General features: G+C 33.3%; 1 protein-coding gene across 5 annotated transcripts in view; it reads left to right on the plus strand.

Moving 5' to 3' along the window:
- Nucleotides 1-23,604, plus strand: part of LOC136969808 (TOX high mobility group box family member 2-like) — an 88,661-nt gene that overhangs the window by 57,335 nt on the left and 7,722 nt on the right. For all 5 annotated transcript variants that reach the window (XM_067264082.1, XM_067264080.1, XM_067264081.1 and 2 more), the window contains exons 3-7: nucleotides 5,718-5,822; nucleotides 5,896-6,095; nucleotides 6,174-6,456; nucleotides 8,597-8,721; nucleotides 17,966-18,101. In XM_067264082.1, the coding sequence (XP_067120183.1) occupies nucleotides 5,718-5,822; nucleotides 5,896-6,095; nucleotides 6,174-6,456; nucleotides 8,597-8,721; nucleotides 17,966-18,101 (849 nt within the window). The remainder of the gene's footprint in view (nucleotides 1-5,717; nucleotides 5,823-5,895; nucleotides 6,096-6,173; nucleotides 6,457-8,596; nucleotides 8,722-17,965; nucleotides 18,102-23,604) is intronic.

Below are 23,604 nucleotides of genomic sequence, written 5' to 3' on the forward strand. Positions count from 1 at the left end.
GTCAAAAAAGAACCCCCACCCAAGATTATTTATTTTTGGACTCGGGAAATGCTAAAGAAGTTGGGGATTTTTCCTGTATTTATGGATGTTTATGCGGGGGACACGATTTTGTTCATCCAGTTTAAAGCTCAATAACTCCCGTGCCTTTTGTTAGAAATATCTGAAATTTTGCAGGGACGTTTGTGTTCTAGGGAGGATAATACTCGTAAATTTTGGTGATTAAAGGTCGACGGAGTAGGGAGATATATAGGATCGCGCGTGGGACATAATTAAGATTTTATATGTTATTAGCATCTACATTTGTTTTATTTATATAAAAATCGTCTCTACCCTGAAAACTAACTTTTTGCCATTTTATAATAATTAATAACATAAAATTGTTTTTAAAAACAAAATTTAATAACAGATGGCGCTACACGCAATTTTAACTCTTGCCGGAAAAATTACGCAACTCGTCGCTGGATTTTCAATTTTACTAATGTGATAAACAAGCAACAGTTTCAGTTTTATGTGATTATATGTGGAAAAATTCCGTCCGTATCATAATTTAGCCAGGATCGTAAAGAAAAGGGGGAAAAAAAAAGAAACTTTATCTCACGTTCTTCTAACAGAAACACCTCTACTAAATGGCTACTGAAAAACTCATCAACAAAGATTCCTTAAACACCAAGCTACCAACACGAAACATTCTAAAACTACATTAAATGCCTTCATATTAGATTGAACTTGGCAGTCATAGCTTTGGGAGAATGCTCACGAGATTCCTCATAAGAAATTTAAACGAGTTAGACCCCAGGGGAGGAGATAAATCAGAAGAACCACTAATTAAACTCACCCATTCCTACTAAAACTTTCAAGTGATAATATGTAAAAAAAGAAAATAACACCAGGCTCGCTTAACATAAATTTTAACAGCTTTTAATATTTAAACATAAAAAAAACAATAAAAAGTAGTTTTAAAATCGTTAAAGCTTTATCATCATTTTTCCTCCAATAAAACATCATCATCAATTAATTTATCATCTTAGAAAAGGGTGGAGAGCAACACGCGATTGGCCCTGTTTTGTGTGCAAAAAAAAAACATGTGCTTAGTACTTAGTGTACGTACACTAAGTAAGTACTAAGTACACTAAGTAAAATATAGAATAAAATAAAACATCATCATCAATTAATTTATCATCTTAGATAAGGGTGGAGAGCAACACGCGATTGGCCCTGCAAAAAAAACGCGTATTATCTTAGTGTACGTACACTAAACAAGTACTAAGTGTGTTTTATTTTGCACACAAAAACGGGGCCAATCGCGTGTTGCTCTTTACTCTTTTCCAAGATGATAAATTAATTGATGATGGTGTTTTATTCTATTCTACATTTTATTTAGTGTACTAAGTACACTAAATACGTTCATTTTACCCCGATTTTAAAGACCCTCATCGTCGTATAAAAGTGTTTACCTTCAATTAATTCTGCTAATTTCGACAAAGGGGAAGGTGTTTAACAAACAAAAAAAAAGGCAGCTGAATTCACGTGATCATAAAAATCCAATCTACCTCAAAGTGGAGGAGAGACAGAGAGAGAGAGAGAGAGAAACAGAGGAAAAAAATGAGGTTATAAAAATTGGAAAAACAATCTCACAAAAATGTAATATGTTGATCATGTTTTAGAAATGTATGCTAATAAGGAGATTTATCTCATTTTCTCTTCCATTAAACCTCTAGTAGCACAGAGAGAGAAAGAGAGAGAGAGAGAGAGAGTATACTTTCCATAATAACAACGGTCAGCAATAAAATTTGCAAATTTAAATGATTTCGCCTGGCAGAGGGGGGAGTATAGCGAGTAAATTTTGAATTCAGCGAATGTTGCGTGAGCCGAAGTGAAAGGGGGGGAGACTAGGATAAGAGGGCAAGAAATGAAGAGCACTTACAAAGACTCACTAGCCTTAATAATGTAGGAATATATATGCGAGCAGCTTAACACGCTTGGTTTGCTAAAATGTTATTAAATTTTCAAGAAGTGCAAAGTACAGAAGGAATCGGTTACAATAGTGTTGTGTGTGTAACTGCGGGGGAATCTTTTTCCATTAGCAAAAAAATACAGGGGCATATAATATATATTTTAAGTTTCCTTTTGGCATCGTCTATGGTAGCGGGGGTATCGATTAAAATCGAGTTGACATGAAAAGAGACCCCGGGGATCTCCAATGTGTTTGTTAAAAGAAGTAGTCAGCAAAATTTTGACTTTCAGCACTCCACTCAGTCAGTCTGTTTGATTGGTATTGATCTTTTCCTTTTATGGAGGGAATAGTGAATGTTATCGCTCCGGATTGTGCCGGTTGACTCCAAGAATAGAGGTTTTTTAGCAGGAACGGGAGGGGTTGTCTTCGTCTAGATGCGATTTCCCGCCTACGAAACGCGTGGTTAAGTGTGAAGAACGCGAAGAGTCATCAGTGATCTTGTTTTTTCGCATCCTCCCTTTTCTCTAACTCCGACCACTTGGTGTTAAAGAGTTAAATTTGTGTTAAAAAAGACAGCAACGAGTTGCTTAACTTTCCCGGAGGCCCTTAAAACTGCGCGTGTGGCGCCATCTGTTACGATATGTTATTAATTAAAATTTTTTTTATATTTTTAATTATTATTTTAAAAAGTTTAATTTTGAAGGCAGGGGTGAATTTTGTATAAAATCGTAAATTAATAAATTAATTAATAACGAGTAAAATCGCCATTAAGTCCGAGATAGGACAACGCCAACCCCCTTTATCTCCCCACCTCCTTGACCTTTAACCACCAAAATTTAACGGCATCGATGCCCATAATACACATATCTTCCTGCAAAATTTCAGAAATTTTCAATAAAATGCACGAGAGTTATTAAGCTATTAAGCTTTAAATCGGTGAACATAATCGCGCCCCCTATAAACACTAACATCCATACATACGGAAAATAAACCCCGAATTTTTTTGTATTTCTCAACGTTTTAAGTTCCCCCGAGTTTGGAAATGTAAAAATCTTAGAGATGGAGTCATTGTTGGACCGATAGCCATACTTTTCCTCTGTTATATATAACAATGGTAGTCTTGTTATTAGTGAAGTGACTTTTAGGAGCTCTGTTCTCTTCTAGTGAAGTCTGTTCTGTCGATTTTAAAGGTGGAGTGTACTACTGGTGTTGAAGAGAGTGTTCTAGTGATGATAAAACGTTATTGTTCAATACGAGAGGGATATTTTGATGATAGTAAAGAATGGATATTGTGTCGCCATCGAAAGACGAGTGTTTTTTTGTGATTATATAAGGCTATTCTGCGTTAATTAAGTAAACTTTCTCTTACAATTTATACAAGGATATCGTTGGGGTAATATATTTTATAAGTCCTCGTTATAGAGAAAAGAATTTATAAGCTAGTGTAAAGCACACTGAATATTTTAGAATTGTACAGAAAGGTATTCCAGCCATTTATGTAGAGTAAAACGTGTATAGGAGTCTGTGTAACAATTTATATAATTTTATTGCCTAAAAACTCTTAAAATATTTTAAAAATTTAGCACGAGAATTGCAATAAAAGAGCCAAATCAAGCAAGCAGACAGAAGAAAGACTGCCAAACTCGATAACTGCGTCCAGTATATAAGCCTGAAATAGGTGCACCCCCCAAAACTGGATACGAAAATCGTGACTAGAACATATAAGGAGCCATTATTAAAACAAAAACCTACATATTAATTAAGTCGAACGATCCCCCAATAGTATCAATTTTAATAATCAAAGCCCGGAATGCAATTAATCATACGATACATCATAGCAAAGAGGGAGGAAACCGAAATTTTCCAAGGACACCATTCCACTAGAAATGGATCATAAAAATGCATTAGAAGAGAAAGAGAGAGAGAGAGAGAGTGAACATCATCGATCGATTCTTTCTATCTCACCAAAAAATTCCCCCTTTTTTACTATTTTTCATTAAAAAAAATTAAACTAAACCTTTGCATAAACTAAGTTAGAAGGGAGTTTGCAGTGTTTTTATAAATATAAATAAAACACAGTAACGATTAGCCTGAGTTTTATAAACAATATCAACATCCTATTCACTATTATTCACAATAATTACCCCTTTCTTTTACTACGTTTCGTAAAAAGTTAAGGGTTTCGGCATTGTTTTTATAATAGGAATAAAACACAGTAATGATTAACCAGTATTATAAACAATTGCAACATCCCATCTTCCATCCTATATACTTTTCCCCCCTCTCCCTACCTTCTCCTTTTCATATCTGATTGGTTTTCTTTAAAGATTAATGACAGATGACATTAGAACTCGCTGCAGTACGGGGTAGAAGGAAGAAGAGGAGAAGGAAGGAAGGAAAAAAAAAAGACCAAAACGAATTCGACCTCAATGTTTTATTCATATTTTTCTCAAAGATTTCCAATAATGCTTTTTGAAGGTTTCTATAGAAAAATTACAGATAAAAAGAAAAAAAAATCCGTTTTCTAGAGTAAGAGTCAGTCGTAATGTTATATAATTTTCTTATACTGGCTCGGGATATAATGTTATACCTCCTATTGCCTTCCTACAAAGGAGAGGAAATAAGCGATATAAATACAATAAATACTTTTATAGGGGGGGGGGTTTGATAGAATATATTAATCTATAACAATCGTCCCTGCCGACAGATGGCGCTACGGATTTAGTGGGCAACCCTGCAAAAGTGCGAGCGCGTGCGTGTGTGATGTATCGAGCTGATTTCCATCACTTTTAATCAAAATCGAAAGAGGGAACCGCAGACGGATCGAACATTCTTGTGTGAAAGTTCTCACTGTTTCGAACATTCGCAAACAAAGGCCCTTGTTATTTATGGAGTTTTCACACAGGGATAGTGTTTTTTGACCTCTAATATTATCACTTTTAGTACTTCTGATGGGAAGGGGGTGAGTTTAATTAGCGTGTTCTTCTGATTTATCTTCTCCCCGGGGTCTAGACCCTTTAAATTTCTTATAGGGGGAACCTCTTAAGCATCGTCTGAAAGCTGTAATCACCGAGTTCTATCTAAACGTGGTGGAATTTAATGTCAGATGCTGGAGAAATTTCTGTTGATGATTATTCTTTCAATGGTCACTGTTAAAGCTGCAATGTGTGTGCGTGTGTGTGTTTAAATAATAACAATTTACTTCTGGTTAGAACGGGGAGTTTTAATTAGTGTGTTCTTTTGATTTATATTCTCCCCTGGGGTCTCTCTGCCTTTAAATTTCTTCTAGGAAACAAGACCTATTAAGTTGTGTTTAACGTAAAGGGATTTAATACTTTTTAAACGGCTAGGAAAAATTTTTGGGATGGTAATTTCTCGATATTTGCGAATAAACTAGCTGCGTGCGGATTTTTATTGTGACGTTATCACTTAGATATATCACACGGAGATCATTTTTTCCCTGTGTTATAATGGTGGGCCATATCTAGATTAAATGATCAACGGAACAAAGTATTGTTATTGTGTATGCTGTTACAGTATGCATAGGAGGATAACCGAGTAGAATTGGCGCTGTATCTGTGTCAAATTAGCGAGGGAGTGATATATTTCTATTATAATGTTGAACACTAGAGACGTGGCCGTTCTATCGGGGTAAAGAAGACATAATTTATCAGGAATTGGTGTGATGTGTGTTCTGTACAGACCGATAGGAGTTTTATTTAGTGTATTCTAGAAAAAAATAAAAATTAATTTTAACTTTCAGACATTCCACACGCCAAGTTTTGGCGACGAAGAGTTCGAAATTCCTCCTTTAAATTTACCAACAACTGCAGATGCGGAGAGCAACTGCCACGTATACAATCATCAGGTACGGTCGACGCCATTAGTTACTTATTCGATGCTAATTACGACGTTAAAAATCATTTTGATTTATGTTTCAGTCAATGAATCACCACGAAGACAACCAAATGGATCCACCCCCCTGCAGCCAAACAATGGGTCGGCCAGTTATGACTCCTACAAGTTCCAGTCACACTATGACAATGATCGAACCTCAGTATCCACATCACAGGCCTCATAACGTATACGTAGGGCAAATGGGCGTTAATGAACAAATACCTCCACATTCCTTACATGTACAGTATGTAAATCGATAATGTAGTTTTCTCGGGTTTAATTAAATCAAACAGAAGTTTTAATTTTTCGAATCTCTTTTCAGGATTCAATCTTACGATCACCATCCTATTTACAGCGGTGGTCACATACAGTCTCAGTCTCAGTCTCACATGCAAGCGGCACATTTACATATGATGCCACCCCAGAATCCAATACACAACAGTCCAATTGTTAATGGGCACTCTCCTATGCTCAATCAATCGCAGACTAATGGGCAGATGGGAGCTCAGATTAGCCCCATGTCTGGCTCGCCACCTGGTTCTACTCATACTTCACCCGGTTTCGAAACTAGTGAAGATAGTGATGACAGCACACCTTTGACTCAGGTAATTAGTTTTTTTATTTATTTTTATCTCCTCTACTGTGAGAGTTTTGAATTTTGTGAGTTAATGAGCAGTTTTGAAGACAGTTTTATGTACTTTTTGAAGATTTTATGGGTTTGTGTGTGTAATTTTCCAGATATTTTATGGGTTAGTGAATAATTTTTGTGATGAAATTATGGGTTGGTGATTTTTAGAATGTTTTTATGAGTTAGTGAATAATTTGGGGGGGTTATTTCAGGGTTATTGAGAAATTTTTGGAATATTTTAATGGGTTTTTGGGTGGTTTTTGGAATATTTTAATGGGTTTCTTGTGATTTTTAGTATATTTTCTCGGTTCCTGGGCGATTTTTAGTATATTTTCTCGATTCTTGAGCAATTTTTAGTATATTTTCTCAGTTCTTGAGTGATTTTTAGTAGATTTTCTCGGTTCTTGAGCAATTTTTAGTATATTTTCTCAGTTCTTGAGTGATTTTTAGTAGATTTTCTCGGTTCTTGAGCAATTTTTAGTATATTTTCTCAGTTTTTGAGTGATTTTTAGTAGATTTTCTCGGTTCTTGAGCAATTTTTAGTATATTTTCTCAGTTCTTGGGTGATTTTTAGTAGATCTTCTCGATTCTTGAGCAATTTTTAGTATATTTTCTCAGTGTTTTAGTAACTTTTGAGATAATCTTATGGGCTAGGGATTTTTAGAATATTTTAATGGGTTATTGAATAATTTTTAGGATATTTTTTATAGTTTGTTGAGTAATTTCTAAAAGTGAGTAATTTTTGGAATATTTTTATGGGGCTGTTAAGTAATTTTAGATATAGTTTTTGTGGATTATCGAACCAAGTTTAAAGTAAGATAACTATGTAAAAATCAAAAGTAAAAGTAGAGAAAGAAATGGACGAATAATAAAAAATTCAAGTGAATTTTTAACTTTACAAAAGGCAGAAAGTTAAAAACTTCGATGCATAAAACAATTTGAAGAAGAAGCGAAAGTTGAAAGGAAATATCCCTGTCGAATTCGAAAATCAACAAGATTGCTTATATTATTTCATTCTATCAAAGAATTCCAGGTTATGGCACATGTATAAGGAAGGCCGAGTTCCCGAAATGAAGTAAAAGTACATCATAAAATAGGTAAATGTTCGCACGTGACTAGAGAGGTAATGGGGAAAGTATACAGCTAAGCCTTTAAGGTGAAACAATCTTTATATGGAGAAGAAGGAGGCTCATTCCTCCACTTAAGAGTACGTATCGAATTTTAAAAGATAAATCAAAACATAAAAGAGGGGGATAAAATACAATATCCTACTATTCTACAGCACTTAAACGTCGTAGAAAAGGGTAAATAGAAGCAGAAACAATGACGTACGGGTAGCAATTTTTAGAGTGGGCAACAAGTGGAAGACAACAAAGAGTCGGGAATAAATTGTGTAATAAACGGACATGTTGGAATAAGATAAGACACAGAAGTAAGCGCACAAGCAGACACACTACCTCTCTCTCTCTCTCTCTCTCTCTCCTTTCGTCCATTTGCAACGTACGAGTCAACAGCGCACGAAAAGCTAGATAATACGAGCGACAATGAACGTCGACACCGTATTGTAAAAGGCGTATTAGATTACTCATATCTTAAGGAATCTGAAAAGCAACTTCATACGAGACGACGTCCAAACGGAAAGTTATCGCATCACAACAGATGTTCACTTACTCCAGATTTATCACTCGCCTTGTCAACATTTGCTGTCAAGCTTGCAAGTTCAATAAAGTTAGAAAGCTCCATCCCAACATCGATGACGTTTGGAGATAGCGAAAGACCAAATTTTCGATCGAGAATAGAAAAATATACGATTGCAAAGTGAATGCTTACACTTAGGGGAATCCACGTGATACTGACATTTTACCACCACCCTAGAGGGTATGATGTAAATTTATATATATATATATATATATTTCTATACGTATAAATGATGTGCTAGTGATGTAATTGAGACAGACACAAAGGATGCTCTCTCCCCATCCATCTGCTTCGATTGCTCCTCATCGTTTACGCTTTCACAAAGGGGACCATTGTTATCTACAACAGTCGAAACCTTTAATTTTTGGTTGTGTCTAACTACAGATGAAAGAATTTTTTTTTTTTTTGTCTCCTTTCAGTTAATCGGAGGGATTAAGAGACCTTCTCCCGAGCCGATTGACAGCTCCATCAACAGAATGACCACCCACAAAAAGCCAAAAGTACAGAAGAAGAAGAAGAAGAGAGATCCAAACGAACCGCAAAAGTAAGCTTTTTGTTATTTATTTCCCCTGTTACCCTTACAATAACGCTTTTTAAACAGATAAACATCTGTTTAAAAAAGCGTTATTGTCTTCTCCTTATCTGTCATCTCAATCTTATCTTCCCCATCAAGGAAAAATATAAGATTATAATTAGCGTGATTATACATTCCTAAACGTTTTCCTTTAATTATCATTATCTAAAATTTATATTGTTTATTATTTTTATCATCATACTTTTTCTCTAATTAAGAATTAAGCGCATTCTCGCCTCAATGACTTCTGGATTTCGTGTTAACCAGTGTTTAAAGTGTCATTCCGTATCACATACCGTCTTGCCTGGGCCACGTTTTCATTCCTAAAGTTGTAGTCAATCATTCAATAGAAAACAGATCTACGGGTCACTTTGTATGTCTAATTCCCAAAAATTAAATAAACAAACAAACATTCATTGACGTATTAGGTTAAGTTCATAAAACAAACCCAAATTTAGGACCTAATAATTCACGAAACCACCACAGATTTAGCACCTGTAAACCCAAATTTAGAGCACGTTACTTCACAGAAATAACACCGATTTCGAATCTTTTACTTCAAGAAACTGAACCCCTTTACATCTCTGTTTATCCATAAAACATCCCCGCATCACACGTAAAGTACAAAGGAACTTTCTCACTCTGAAATCAACCTTCACGACAAAATTTTCCTCTTCAACAAGCTGAAGAGCTACTAAACAAAAAAACAAAAGGATCCTCAACAAATTGCAATTCCTTTAATCAGCGAATTGTCAACAATTTTCCATTTAAGAAGAGTCAAAACTCGGAATACGGTAATTGAAAAGCTTTCAATCGAATTCCTAACAAACAAACGATGCCAAATTGAATTATAAGACCCTAAATCATATTTGAAACCCTCTCTCTTCCCCCCTCTTAATTGCATTTAACTTAGTCGAATGAAAATTGTAACCGCCCGAAACGGTTATTAATCACTTTAATTAGTCGTACAAACGGTTTTTCCAGTTTTATATGTATATATATATATATATATACGTATGTGTGTGCGTACGTTGGTGTGTCTGTACGTCTGTAACAGCCGTTTGTGTAATATCGACGATAAGGAATCATTTATCATGCATGCCACAAGTTGTTACAACAAAATGGTAAAAGTTGATTGAGCCCGAAACTAACTTTTCCTTCATAAACAGCAGCAGATGAACAATGTAACCATCTCATTCTAATTTTAAATATCGCTTCTCGAAATATTTCGTTTAGTGAAGGCGGGAGTGAGAGAGAGAGTGAGGAGAAAAATCGATTTTGCCATTCATTAATTAGAAAAGATGACGTGTAAATGGTAGGAAAACAAATTTTACAATCTCACTTAATTGTCTTTCACCGACAGGATTGAGTTAGCCTCTTTAAACGCGAAGAAGAGATCCAATTTTCTTGATTGTGCCAAGTATGATGATGCCACCGAGTTGGAGGAAGATTCCTAACGTTGAACAAATAGAAGAATTTCTTTACTTGTTTACTGTTACAGCAGGGAGAAAGCGTGGAGATCGGTCGAAAAATGACCCCCCCCGACGAAGATTTTTACGTTTTTAAACTTGAAAAACCCCTAAATTCGAAAAAAATCGGGGTATTTCTTAGTGTGTAGGGGGCGCGATTTTGTCCTATCAATTCGTAGCTTAATAACTCCCGTTCCTTCTGTCGAAAATTTCTGAAATTTTGAAGGGAATTTGGCGTGTTAAGTGTTTCGACAATGTGAAGTTTTGAGGGTTAAAGGTCAAGGGGATGGCGATACAGAGGGGATCGCTTAATGGAGATTTTACTCGTTTAAAAAAAAATTTTTTTCTATAAAACTCGTCTCTATCCTCAAAATTAAGATTTCTGTCATTTTATAATAACTAATAATATAAACGCTTTTAAAATAAAATCTCGTAACAGATGGCGCCACACGTAATTTTAACTCTTTCCGGGAAAGTTACCCAACTCTTAGCAAGCCGAACTTTTATTAAAAATTTACTTTGTATTATTACTATAGAATAATACAAACGTATGCATCCTTGATATGTCCCTGTGTTTTTAGGTTAAGAATTGGAAGTTTTATCGGAAAATTCGAGTGTTTTGCAACAAAAACACCGCAGTATTCTTCTAGAAATGAATTAGAAAGCATCCCATTCATAAAATACCACTCTAAATATGAAATGCACCCCCTTAAAGCGTAACTTCCAGGCTGGCTTGTAACCATGGTGTATATAAAAAACAATAAGGGAAGAGTTTATGTTTTATGTAGATTTAGATGCTGTGTATCATTTTTAATCATTATCGATGCTTTTGCTCTGCGTAGGAGCTTCGAATGATCTTGGCCAATGTGATTTCGAAAGGAGAAAACTGTCATGTTCTATGCAACTCTGCATGCTGTATGTCATTCTGTATTCATAGAGCTGTCACATTGTATGTAAAGAATGGAGTTTTTCTCGAAAATGAGCTTATAAAAGATTGAAAACGTTTGAAGTTTTGGAAAAATAATGCTTCCATAAAGAAATCCCCGACCTTTTTAGAGCAATTAAGTAGTTGTGTGCGGAAAAAACGGGGATTTAACTACACCATACCAGCTTAATTTAATTAAATGCCCGCTTAGAAAAGAGTTTAATTAAGTAAGTATAGTTAAGGAACGTTGTCGAGACGTGCTTGAGGACAATTAAGCGGTGTAAAATAAGGTAATTTAGTGATAGAGTGGCTGAAAAAGGATCGATGGTGGCACGCGGAAACGAAAACATTGGGGAATAAGGGCAGTTAAATTGTTCAGAAGGAAAAGAGAGGGGTCACTATGTCAAAACCGCGACAACCGCTGAGAACTGCACAATCTCAAATCGATTATTCACTTATAGGACATTGTATACATCTAGAAAAACAGACAATAAGGTTGCTTTGGTCATCGTTCTCTTCCAAACCAAATGACAAGATCCCATAAAGAGTCGAAACGAATATCTTTTGCTATTTTGTCCATTCTGTCTTGAAAAAGCGCCTTACATTTTTATTCTCCTTACTACAGAGAGTGGGGGGTGATGGTGGAGAAATGGTGTATTCTATTGCAGGAGAAAAGAACTGTCATACTGCTGGATATCTCGAGATGAATTGGAAAGATAAAGGAAGCAGGTTTGTTGTGGATAATCTATGATGCACTGCCATTTCTCCAGTGGAATCATTTTTCATTTTGACGACCTATCTTTATTGTGAAGCCTGGAACCAAGCCAGAATTTCTGACAACGGAGAACACTGTATTCGGGAACAGTAATCATACACAGGCTGATAAATTATTGCTGCTAGTGAGTGCAAGTTGCAGAAATGGCCTATCTAAGACCCAACAGATAATTTGGTCCAATATAACTTTCTACAAAACCGAAGGGCTGTCAGAATTTTCAGGACGTGTACCTTATCCTACGCTATCATCCCCTTGTATCTTCCTGACTTCAATCGTTTTAAGTATATAGGTGTGTTGTTGGTAAAAAGCGTTATTATCGCAATGAGAACAATCTATAAAATATCACTTGTTAAAACATCCGTATACGTTGGGCTACTAGTTAAAATATCGTTTGGGAATGAGCTGCGAAACCTCTATTAACGTTTCCAACGTCAAAACATCCCCGTCAGTGGTGCACTTTACAGAAAAGGATCCATGTATCATCACGTTATCTCTCCCTCTATCTTCAGTATAATAAGTAAACCAAAGCTAGAAAAACCCGCTTTCTAATCTTAAATTAAAACTGGTGATTTATCCTGTTGGCAGGGGAGTGATATATATATATAGGTCCACTATCAGAACGCTTTATAATCACAAAATGAAACGTTAAGTGAGAGTTAGGAGCACCTCACGAGATTGGTTACGTTTCAACACCTTTAAGTTGATATATAGAGAGGTGTATAATGGAGATATGGGGGGTGATGTTTAGTAACTGTAAACAGCACGACTTCCAAGATGCTTAACATTAATCTCAGTAGTTACGACTGAATTATATGTTAAAAACTATGCGTAAATGTGTATGCAGAGAATATTTTTATACATAACGCCCTGAAAACACGAGTTATGCGTGTATAAATATAATTTAAAAATCCTCCTCATTGACAGAAACACAATTAACCTCACGAGTACCTCTACGTTAATCATAATTTAGAAATCCTTACTGGAAAAACACAATTAAATGACTTAATTTCGATTCGAAAAAGTTACTTCAATAGTAATTAAAGGAGCTAAGGGGTTAAACAAATGAATCGCTTACAGAAGAGGACAATAAATCCCTTTAACCAGGGGAATACGCAAAGGCCGCAAAATAATTTAACAGATCACTTTTCATCAATGCAATTTGCATGAAATTGGTAGTAAATCCTTTATATTGGATAAAGGTGGAGGAGGGATGGAGGAAGAAGAAGAAAATAAAAAAAAGCCAGTCATTGTCTTTAAAGTGTAAGGTGATTGACAAGGGTACAATCAGACAGATGCAAGATTCAAACTACAATTTCTATTATCTACAATGCTGCCCTCTTATATATTTACAACCAAGACAGAGAGAGAGAGAGAGAGAAAGAAGAGGAGGAGGAGGAAGAGGGAAAGACAATATAAAACTACCTTCCCAATAAACCTTTGTATTCATCTGGCAAAAAATCTAATATCCGTGAATAGCCCGGTAAGAGGGAGGAAAGAGAGAAAGAAAAAAGAAAAGAAAGAAAGAAAGAAAAATATATTCCATCTCAGACGTTCAATCTCTCAATCGAAAATCTACATTGAAAACAGGAGGGATAGGAGAATTTTACAACTTGTTTATTATAGTCTATGGCACGGTACTGACATGGTTGGATATGAAGCACCAACGAAAATTGCCTAGTACTTCCAATATTTCAATCTTTATGCATTGCTGACTTCAAATCAGATTCTATTAGGTTTTTTCCGCAACTCGTTCATGATTGGTTGTTTCGCAGAGACAAATTCAAATGGAGATTTGAAGAAAATAGAACTGTTGAATGCTAAAGATGATTTTTGCTTCGAAGAAAGTTCTTCCCTTCTTCTTCTTCTTCTCCTCCTCCTTATTCTACTCCTTCGTTTCCTCCTCCCTATCCCTAGTTTTATATATATATTCTTCCTCCTCTTCCCTTTCCATTTTAGTGATTCTGAAGGGAGGAGGAGGGAGAGGGGGAAAAAACCAAAAGATTTTTAGAATCTCGTGATATTTAAATAACCGTCTTGGAAATGCAGATAGGAAGAACCCCTTGAGAGAGGACTACATTCACAAAGTATTGGCTTATTACTCCATTTTATTACAGACTACAAAATAACTTTGAAAAAACAACATGATTGGATTTAGATGTCAAAAACCTATTCCGTAAGCTCTCTCCACTATAAAAATGAAAGGGTCACTTCTCAAAATAAAATATCTCATTTTTCTTCACTTATATTTTAATATATAATGATATGTCTGCTTTATTTATGGTCCTGCCATAAATTTCTTTATGTATGTATGTGTTTCACTTTGAAAAAAAGGGAGGGGGGGAGAAAGTAAAAATGTACGTGCGCCGCACGTATCAATTATTTGTGAAACTAAATATATAAGAAGTGGCTTACCTTTTCTGTCTTCCGGAGAGTTTCTCCTACGTTTTCGACTATTATAAAACGTAAAATTCTATATTTTTGTTTAGTAACAAGAGATTTATGTTTTCACTTGGATCCTCTTCAGTCTAGTTGGACATTAACCATCGTCTTGCTCTAAATATGATTGGATTTATATATTGAATTGTATCTTTTTCTTCTTAACTAGACTTAAAAAATACTGGATAACACTTGAATTTTCTGTCATTAAATCTTATTTTCTTGTTATGAACATGATCTGTAACTTAAAAAGGTGTATTATTCATGTTATAGGCTTGTTTCTTATCATTAAAAGCATACAACTGCATATTTTAGTGATTAACCCGACTAAAACTAATTTAAAAAATGGAATTTCAATATCGATCTTTAAAACATTTCATACACTAAGCCCAACTTTATGATTTATAAACAAGCACAGACAAATAACACTATTTTCTAGCATTACAAATAGAATAGAACATGAATTGTGTGGGTTTAAATCGCAATTGTTGTACCCAATTTTTGTTTCTCCTGTGTCAAAAAAAAAAAGAAAAAAAACACATTTTCTCATTATAGATCCATTGAAACTACAAACATAAAATTCACTGCAGAATTTAATGATTATGTTAATTAAAAATTAATTAATGTTACTATAAGCAATCTGATAACTTCTTAAGCAGCAAAGATTAAAGTACAGTTGTACTGGAACATGAATTTTCTGTTTGTAAACACGATTAGAACTCGTAACATCAAGATAAAAAGCATATTTCCTAAAATAGATTGTTATAAACATATGAATCGAGTAAGATAATTGTATAATTAAATGATTAAACTGGCCAAAAATTAATATTTAATATTAATTTTAAACATTTTTATTTCCTAAAGGCAAATCTGTGATATATAAATAGTAATTTACTTACTTGTCACTTATTAAATCTCTGTAAATTCTAGAAAAAACATTGATTAAAAAATTGTAACGAGTAAAGTCCGATCCCACTCCAGACACCACACACGATCCCTTCTATCTCCTCACCTCTTCGACCTTTAACCTTCAAAATTCAACAGCATCAAGACCCCTAATACGTGAACTTCCTTGCGAAATTTCAGAAATTTTCGACGGAAGGCACAGTAGTTATTAAGCTTCAAATTGGGCGAACAACGAGGTGTTCCCTCACACTATCCTTTATACATTTCTCGACATTTCAAGGTCCTCGAAGTCCAAAAATGTAAAAATCTTGGGGTGATGGCAATGATTTAAAAATGGCAAGAATTAGTAATACTTCACCCCAGTTTCTATTCACTTTTATAAAAGATAACTTACTATAAAGGGCAGCCTTTTATAGCTCTATTCATTTTTATACTAGTGAATAGAGCTGTGAAAGTAAGTGTAAGGCTGAATAAGGCAAGTGTAAGGCTGAATAAGATAAGTATAAGAGTGAATAGGGAGGGGTCATTTCTGACCAATACTTCCCCCTGCTAAGTATAAGACCCGAAGTAAAGGTAATTAGACCTGATTATAGATAAAATGTAGAGATATAAATGGAAAAAGCAGCATTAATTCTAGAAAATATTGATTAAAAACATTGAATCATTCAAGAAAACACTAATAAAAACAAACCATACTGTAGAAAAATAGACTAACTCTAGAAAGATAGCGATAAAAACGGGGACTAATTCGGAAAATAGTGATAAAAGTAGACTAAACTGTAGAAAATAGTGATAAAAATTCAGTTTTATTCAACTTCTTCATTTCACAAGAACCAAAAAAATAACAAGAAAAAAAAAAAGAATGATGCCTTTAACTTTTCATGCCCTTTTTATGTCCAGTGATATAGATGGGAACGTAAAAATATGTGGCACTTGTTTATTAAATCAGCATTTGAAGGGGGGGAAGTATCTCTTAGATCCCATTATCAAAATTTCTATTAGAGTTGAACCCACTCTAACAGATAGAATTTCAAATTTATTCATTTATGAGGCTATATAGTTGGAATTGTCTTTTATAGTTTCTCTCTTGCTCTTCTTCCTCTCTCTTTTTTTATGGTAAACAATTTACAGAAGAAGATATTATATATATAAAGAAAGATGTAAAACCAAAGAGTAACAACGGAGTAAAATCGATATTAATAACAAATGTATTATGTTTCAAAACGTTGTAGAAAAGTAATTTGATTTTTCTTTGGATTAAATTTTCTTTGCTATCTTATGCCAATACTTTACAATTTACATTGCACATGAGACTCTTTCCCTTCTCCGTACTTTTAGGGTTTCTACGATTTTATTTATAAGCTCGAACTTTTTCTCGATTTTTAGGGTATTCGATGGAGAATTATAAATGAACGTTTCCTGCATCCTTGCCTATTAATTTGTTACTAGATGCAACAACTTTTCGATGTTCTTAAGAAGTTTTGAATGTAGTCTTTGCTTAGCAACAACGTCGTTACCAATGTTCTGTTGTTTAGAGTGTTCTAAAGCTACAGCTATAATCACCGTATTCGCCCTTACACTTACTATTCACTCTTACATCTTACTCTATTCACTCTTATGCTTACCTTACTTAGCCTTACACCTATCTATTGAGACTTACAGTTGCCCTATTGAGCTTTGCACTTACTCTATTCGTCTTTACACCTACCTATTGAGCCTTACAGTTACTCTATTCATCTTTACACCTACCTGTTGAGCCTTACAGTTACCCTATTGAGCCTTGCACACTCTATTTATTCATCTTTACACCTACCTATTGAGCCTTACAGTTACCCTATTGAGCCCTGCACACTCTATTTATCTTTGCACCTACCTATTGAGCCGTGCACTTACTCTATTCATCTTTACACTTACTTTTATAGCTCTACTCGACCTTTATACTGTCGTCCTTCCTCCTCCCTTTCTGCATCCTGAAAGCAGAGTTAGGAGGAGAAAGCAAGAAGTAGAATCCTACTGGAAGATTCCAGGAATCTTCAAGCAGAATTCGACTTCCAAGAATCTTTGAATCCTGAACTCTTGCTTAAAGATTCCTGAAAAATTCTACAGGAATCTAATTCTTGCTCGCAGGATTTTAATTGCTCGAAGCCCAAGAACCTTCATCCAGCAAAATGTGGCAATCGAGGGCTCTAAAATACCACACAAGTTGGGCCATTTCTAGTGTAATCTTCAGAAAATTCAAACACTAACTAATCCAGAAGTCATTCCAGAGGAAAACACTTCTTCTACCAAGAACAACTTTTAAGAATAAGATCATTGTTAAAGAATTAAATTTACCCCTAATTTCATAGATCATAATTGTTTATTATTATTAAATCTTTATTATTAATCGGCGAAGAGGTAATTTTAAAATCGTTTCCAAACTTTTCGAACAATCCCTCCACTAGCTTACTCCAGTTGTATTCAACTATAGAGGAAGAGAGTGGAGGAAGAAAATAATAACAATAATAATCATAAAAAAAAGAGAGATATGACTCTGGAAAAATGCCAGAAATTCTTTATAAAATTACCTCATTTTTTTGTGATATTTCTTTAAAAATGTAATTGTCTTTTCAATATAAATTGATAAATAACTTAAATTTCGTATTATTTTTTTTTCTACCAACCCCCTCTTACCATTATGTTTCTCTTTTTTCTTTGTAACAGGCCAGTGTCTGCCTATGCACTTTTCTTCCGGGACACCCAAGCAGCTATCAAAGGACAGAATCCAAATGCCAGTTTTGGTGAAGTGTCCAAAATTGTCGCGTCCATGTGGGACAGTTTAGACGCTGATCATAAAAACGTGAGTTGTCAAAATCACTCAACTTATACGTCAACGTTAAATTTATGATGTTCCTTGATGTTATGGAATTTATCTTGTTTCATGATATTTCAGTATTTCGGGTAATGTCTCTTATCTTGTTTCATTAGAGCCAATTTCCTGGATGATAAGATTGATACTCCTCCTGTTTTTCTCTCCCTTTCTGTGTGCCTACATCCTCTCTCTCTTCGTGGGTCCATCTTCTTCTATTATCGATCCGTACACCCCCCCTGAAATTATATACAATATCACGATAAATTATTTATGAAGATGTATAGATTATCCATTATAACAATGGCATTCTTACTCCCCTGCAATGGGAAGCATTTAAATAAATAATGCCCTATATCAAAGATAATTCCGGGAAACTTTACTATTAATTCCAAATTATCTTTCTCGTTGGTGATTCGCTTTAATCAACTGTTATCTCCCGTATTATGAATTATATATGAAGTGTTTGTTGTGGATAATATATGAGGCCTTATATAATTATTCTTAATATATATATGGTATTACCATTAAGGGTTATAACTCTATAAGATGAAAATAAAGCGAGTATTACAGGCTCAGAGCGATTGATTAATGAGGTTAATTGTAATTAAGGGCTTAAATCTATTGAAAATAACTTCCACTCTACCATTTTACCATTAAGAGATGGAGCTTTTACTAATTTTAAATGGCTCGCCCTTTAATTGTAATTAAGTAATGCTTAAAAAACTATGGAATTTATGCGAAAATACGCTTTGCCCTTGCCATTCTCCTATAAAAAATGGCGCTTTTAGTGCGCTCCGTCGTGCATTTACCGACGTTTAATGTTATTAATTTGGGCATTCAAGCCAATTTTAGTAATTTATCACAGTACACAAGCGTAATTTAGAACGTATGCTGGATTCTTAAACTAATTAAAATGGTTACTAATAGCATAAATATCGTTTATGTTACATTATTTGAAGTATGGCACTAAGTTGGCCTGGCGTATTATTAATCGAATTGTAGCATGCATCAATCGATTTTTCTCGTTGATTTCGAACATATTTGATAAATATTGTTTACGTGGGATGTGTTTTAAACTAATTAAAATACTATTAATTACATCAAACGCTTCCGCCCCACCCCCCTTTGTGACGAAATATTCCAACGGTGTTGCCATTTTAGTGACTTGTAGGCCGTGTTTTGGTGGTCGAAAATAATGCTTGATTTAATTGTGTTTAAATTAATTGATCTCGTCATCGATCGACGTCATATTTTTAGTGTTTATGCTTACGTAAAACACGCCAAAAGGGGGTGTTTACTTTTTTTAAACGCTGTGGCATTATTGTGTTAATTTACAGCCAAATTAACTTTAAATTTTATTAATTTTCACTAATCACTGCCTCAAACAAAGGGTAGTAATTAATTAAAATAAGATCAGAGGTGTTAGTTATTTAGGTGTAAAATCTCGTTAGGGCGGTTGTTGAGCACATTTTATAAGCAAAATATCCTTTAGGATGTTTGATTTTTGTTAATATCAATAAGTAATTATCATCGTTAAACAGTTACAAATAATTATGTAATAATTGAAACAACAATAGAAAACAAAAGGAACAGCCAACATCTTTAAACAGAAGCAACTGTTGACTTGAAACAGATGCAGTTATACATCTTGAAACAATTGGTACAGATACATTTATAACACTAGAAACGGAAACACTTATATACTTGAAACAATTGCATTTGCAAGGTATATATACCATGCCTTTATACACTTTAAAGAGGGTGCTTTTTCAGGATAAGTGTCCTAAAACAGGCGCATTTATATATTTTAAAACAGATAAAATTCGAATAAAAACAATTATATAAACATTTTTTAAACCTTCATTTCCTTATTCCTTAATTATTTAAGACATAAATGCTATTCCAAACGCATTAGTGTTATAACAGTGTTTTAAAATTTCCCACGCAAGAGCTTAATTTCGTCTGTCTGTAACGCACTTAGCATCACTAGTAACATCAACGTCATTACTTATCGTCGTATTCTTACAGAACACGCTAACCTCTGTTAAGTGTATAACCATAAATAATACCCGTGTATAAAGTTTTATAACACTTAAATCTTGTTCAGAGCCACGTTACGTCGTTATAAGCGGACATTGTTGCGCCAATAACACAATATAACATCTCAAAAATATTATATACGAGAATTTAATCTTTTTCGTTTATTTATAGCTCGTTAATGCTTCGTTATAACGCACCTTATTCTGTACTGTGTCGATATAAGCGGGTCGTTGCCGCAAATGTTAAATAATGTCTTAAAAATATACTTATATAAGAGTTTATTTGTGCTCGTTTACAGCGTATTCTGTATCATTAATGCTTCGTTATAACGCATCTTAAAGCGAGTCATTGTCGCAATTGTTTGCATTGTTAAATAATGACTTTAAAATATCTTATATAAGAGTTTAATTGTGCTCGTTTGTAGGGCATTAATGCTTCATTATAATGCAATCATCATTTAACTCGAAATAACGCTAATATTCAATTTTAAAGTTGACCCAATTACTTTAATGCACACGACGTGTAAATATTTTATAAACGTTATTTAAAATTTCAAAAATGATTCTCCCGAATAAAAGCTAATTTAAGTTGATATTTCCTCATAAAATTGCCTCATCTCTAAGCTGTTACGCTTTAAAGAGGTGATAACATCGCGAAAAAAACGCTTATTAATAAACTTAATGACTTAAAATTCTCTTAAAATTCAGTTTAATTCTATTAATTCATAACGCACTTAACTCATTATGAATAACGTAAACATTCGCTTAAGTTAAACTGGGTTTATTATTCGAAATAACGCCATTACATCACGACACCTTAATTTAATTAGGTACAAAATTCGATTTTTAACATTTATTTAAGCGTAATATGATTAATTAAGAATCTACTTAAAAGCTTAAGCGTTATATCGAGTTATATAGCAGTGCCGCAACGTTATATCGAGGTTACTTTTTCGATATAACGACTTGCTTTCTTTAATTGAATTCTATTAATTTAATACTACAGACAATATATTCATTTTACTGCACAGTTTAATCACTCGAAGTAACGCTAGGCTCGTTATATCGAGGTACATTAGTTAAATTTGATTTCTATCATCCGTTTTAAATGTAATTAACTTCAAATGCTACTTAAACTTTAACTACATAAGCATTGTTTTAAGTTATAGTATTGTGTCGCTATATCGAGGGCTTTCTGTTCCAATAATACATTCTATTTTTATTGATTTTCGCTGCATATTACACGATTGAATTAAATGAATGATATAAACATTTACTTACTCTACAATTCGATGTAACGTTGAGATCGTTATATCGAGGTGAATTAGTAAATTAAGCTGACTTGAGTTATATGTTTAAACCTAATGAGCTTTACATACGTTACTTAATAATCTATTTACAGTATAAGCGTTATTTTGAGTGATTATCGTGTCGTTATATCGAGTACAGTTCTCTTTCTGATTGTTTTATTATAAAACAAACTTAATACTTTCGTGGCATTGTATATCTTTTTTAAACGTATCAATAATCCGTTATTAGTATGACTTAAAAATTTATTATTCGAAATAACGCTACTCCTTGTATATACTTAAATCGTTCAAAATTTGATACTTACATTCATATAGCGTAGTAAACCTCGTGTATACACCAGAATCATTATTTTAAGTCGCTTCCCCCCCACATCAGTTCGTTATATAGAGTGCAATTTTTTATATAGAGTTCAGCTCTCTTCCTGAGCCTGTTATTATAAAATAACAACTTTTAAGGCATAAAATATATTCAACAAACCTTTAATTTATTAAATTATAACAAATTTTACCCAATAAGTAAACTGAAAGTAGCATAAAAGCAGTTATTATTCGCGAGGCCTGACCAAAAACAAGATGGCGCCCGTATATAGTGTTCACTCTTTCTGGCTCTTATTATAAAATAACAACTTTTAAGGCATAAAATATATTCAAGAAACCTTTACTTTATTAAATTATAACGAATTTTACCCAATAAATAAGCTGAAAATAGAATAAAAGCAGTTATTATTCACGAAGCTTAATCAAGAAACAAGATGGCGCCGGCTGCAGACAGACGAAGGAGATTGTTTTTTTACTCAATTTTAACTACAATTACATTTATAAGATTAATTATAATTAATTCGATTTAAATAACTAATGAAAATAAAGCAGGACTGATTGGAAAGTTTTTAAAATAAAAATAAAAAGGAAAAAGAAAAAAAAATCGCTATTAAGTACGATTATCGAAGACATAATTCAATTATGTACTTTTAAGGCTGATAATAGCATTATTTCTTTCTTAATTTGAGTCTTAAGAAAGAAATGGTGTCATTTAGAAGCGATTTCTAGGAATTAATTGAAAGATAAATTTAAAGAAAAATTACTCTCCTGGAAATAATGGCTCCCAGCTTCTCGTTTGACGTCACGTTTCCGTTATTCCTTCGAGATTGAAATTTTTTTTTTTTAGATATTTTTAATAAAAGCTGTTCTCCTTTTTTTATTATTATTATATATAAAAAAAGAAAGAAAAAAAATGTATATACGATGCTATTTTTCTTTCTCCTGTAAAGTAAACAATGTTTAAAAGGTGTAAAAAGTTTCAAATTCAATTTAAAATTTCAAAAAACGTAATTGTTGACGTCATCATTTAAAATTTATTATTATTATTATTATTTAATATTTTTATTCCTCTCTCTCTCTCTCTCTCTCTCTTTGCGTAAGTAATAAATTTATATAAGTTAAATAAGATGGGCTATTTATAAATTTATTGCAGAATTTTAAATTGTTTGAATTTTAAAAAGCCAGACGATCTTTCATTTGACGTCATTACCGGTCGTTATTTAAATAATTATTTATTTTGATCATATAAATTTATATTATTATTATTATTATTACTTTAATTATGATAAGTAATATTTATAATTCTTTAGATAAATGCAAAGAGCTCTCGTAAAATTTTAACTACGAAAACATCATTTTTCAATTGTAATGTCATAGTTTTAATGCTATTTTATTATTATTATAATTAATGGAAAAATCGTTTTATACGTTAAAATGCATTAATAAATTTTTTAAAGCTAAAAATTTATTATTTAAAAGTTTAAAGAATATTTATAAGCGTTCTGAATGGAAACTAATTACAATATGATTGGATCTGGCAACGTTTGAGGAATTAATGAAAATCGCGGCGTCTTATCCTATTTAAAATTAAAAATAACCGTTAGAATTAGATCAAAGAATAATTTATCACTTAAAAAACATCAAATGATATTTATAAATCGTTAAAGCTTAATTTAAATGTAGGAAACATAAAATGTGAAAAATAAATCACCCAACGTAAACAATGTTGCCAGATTGCTTCCAAATTAAATTTATTCTTTGAAATCGGGGGGAGGTTTAGCTTGGTAATTAAGCAAGAGATTTTTATCCAAACAGTAAATTAAT

The sequence above is a fragment of the Centruroides vittatus genome, unplaced genomic scaffold, assembly GCF_030686945.1.
Source record: "Centruroides vittatus isolate TY-2023 unplaced genomic scaffold, ASM3068694v2 contig_181, whole genome shotgun sequence".
Classification (NCBI taxonomy): domain Eukaryota; kingdom Metazoa; phylum Arthropoda; class Arachnida; order Scorpiones; family Buthidae; genus Centruroides; species Centruroides vittatus.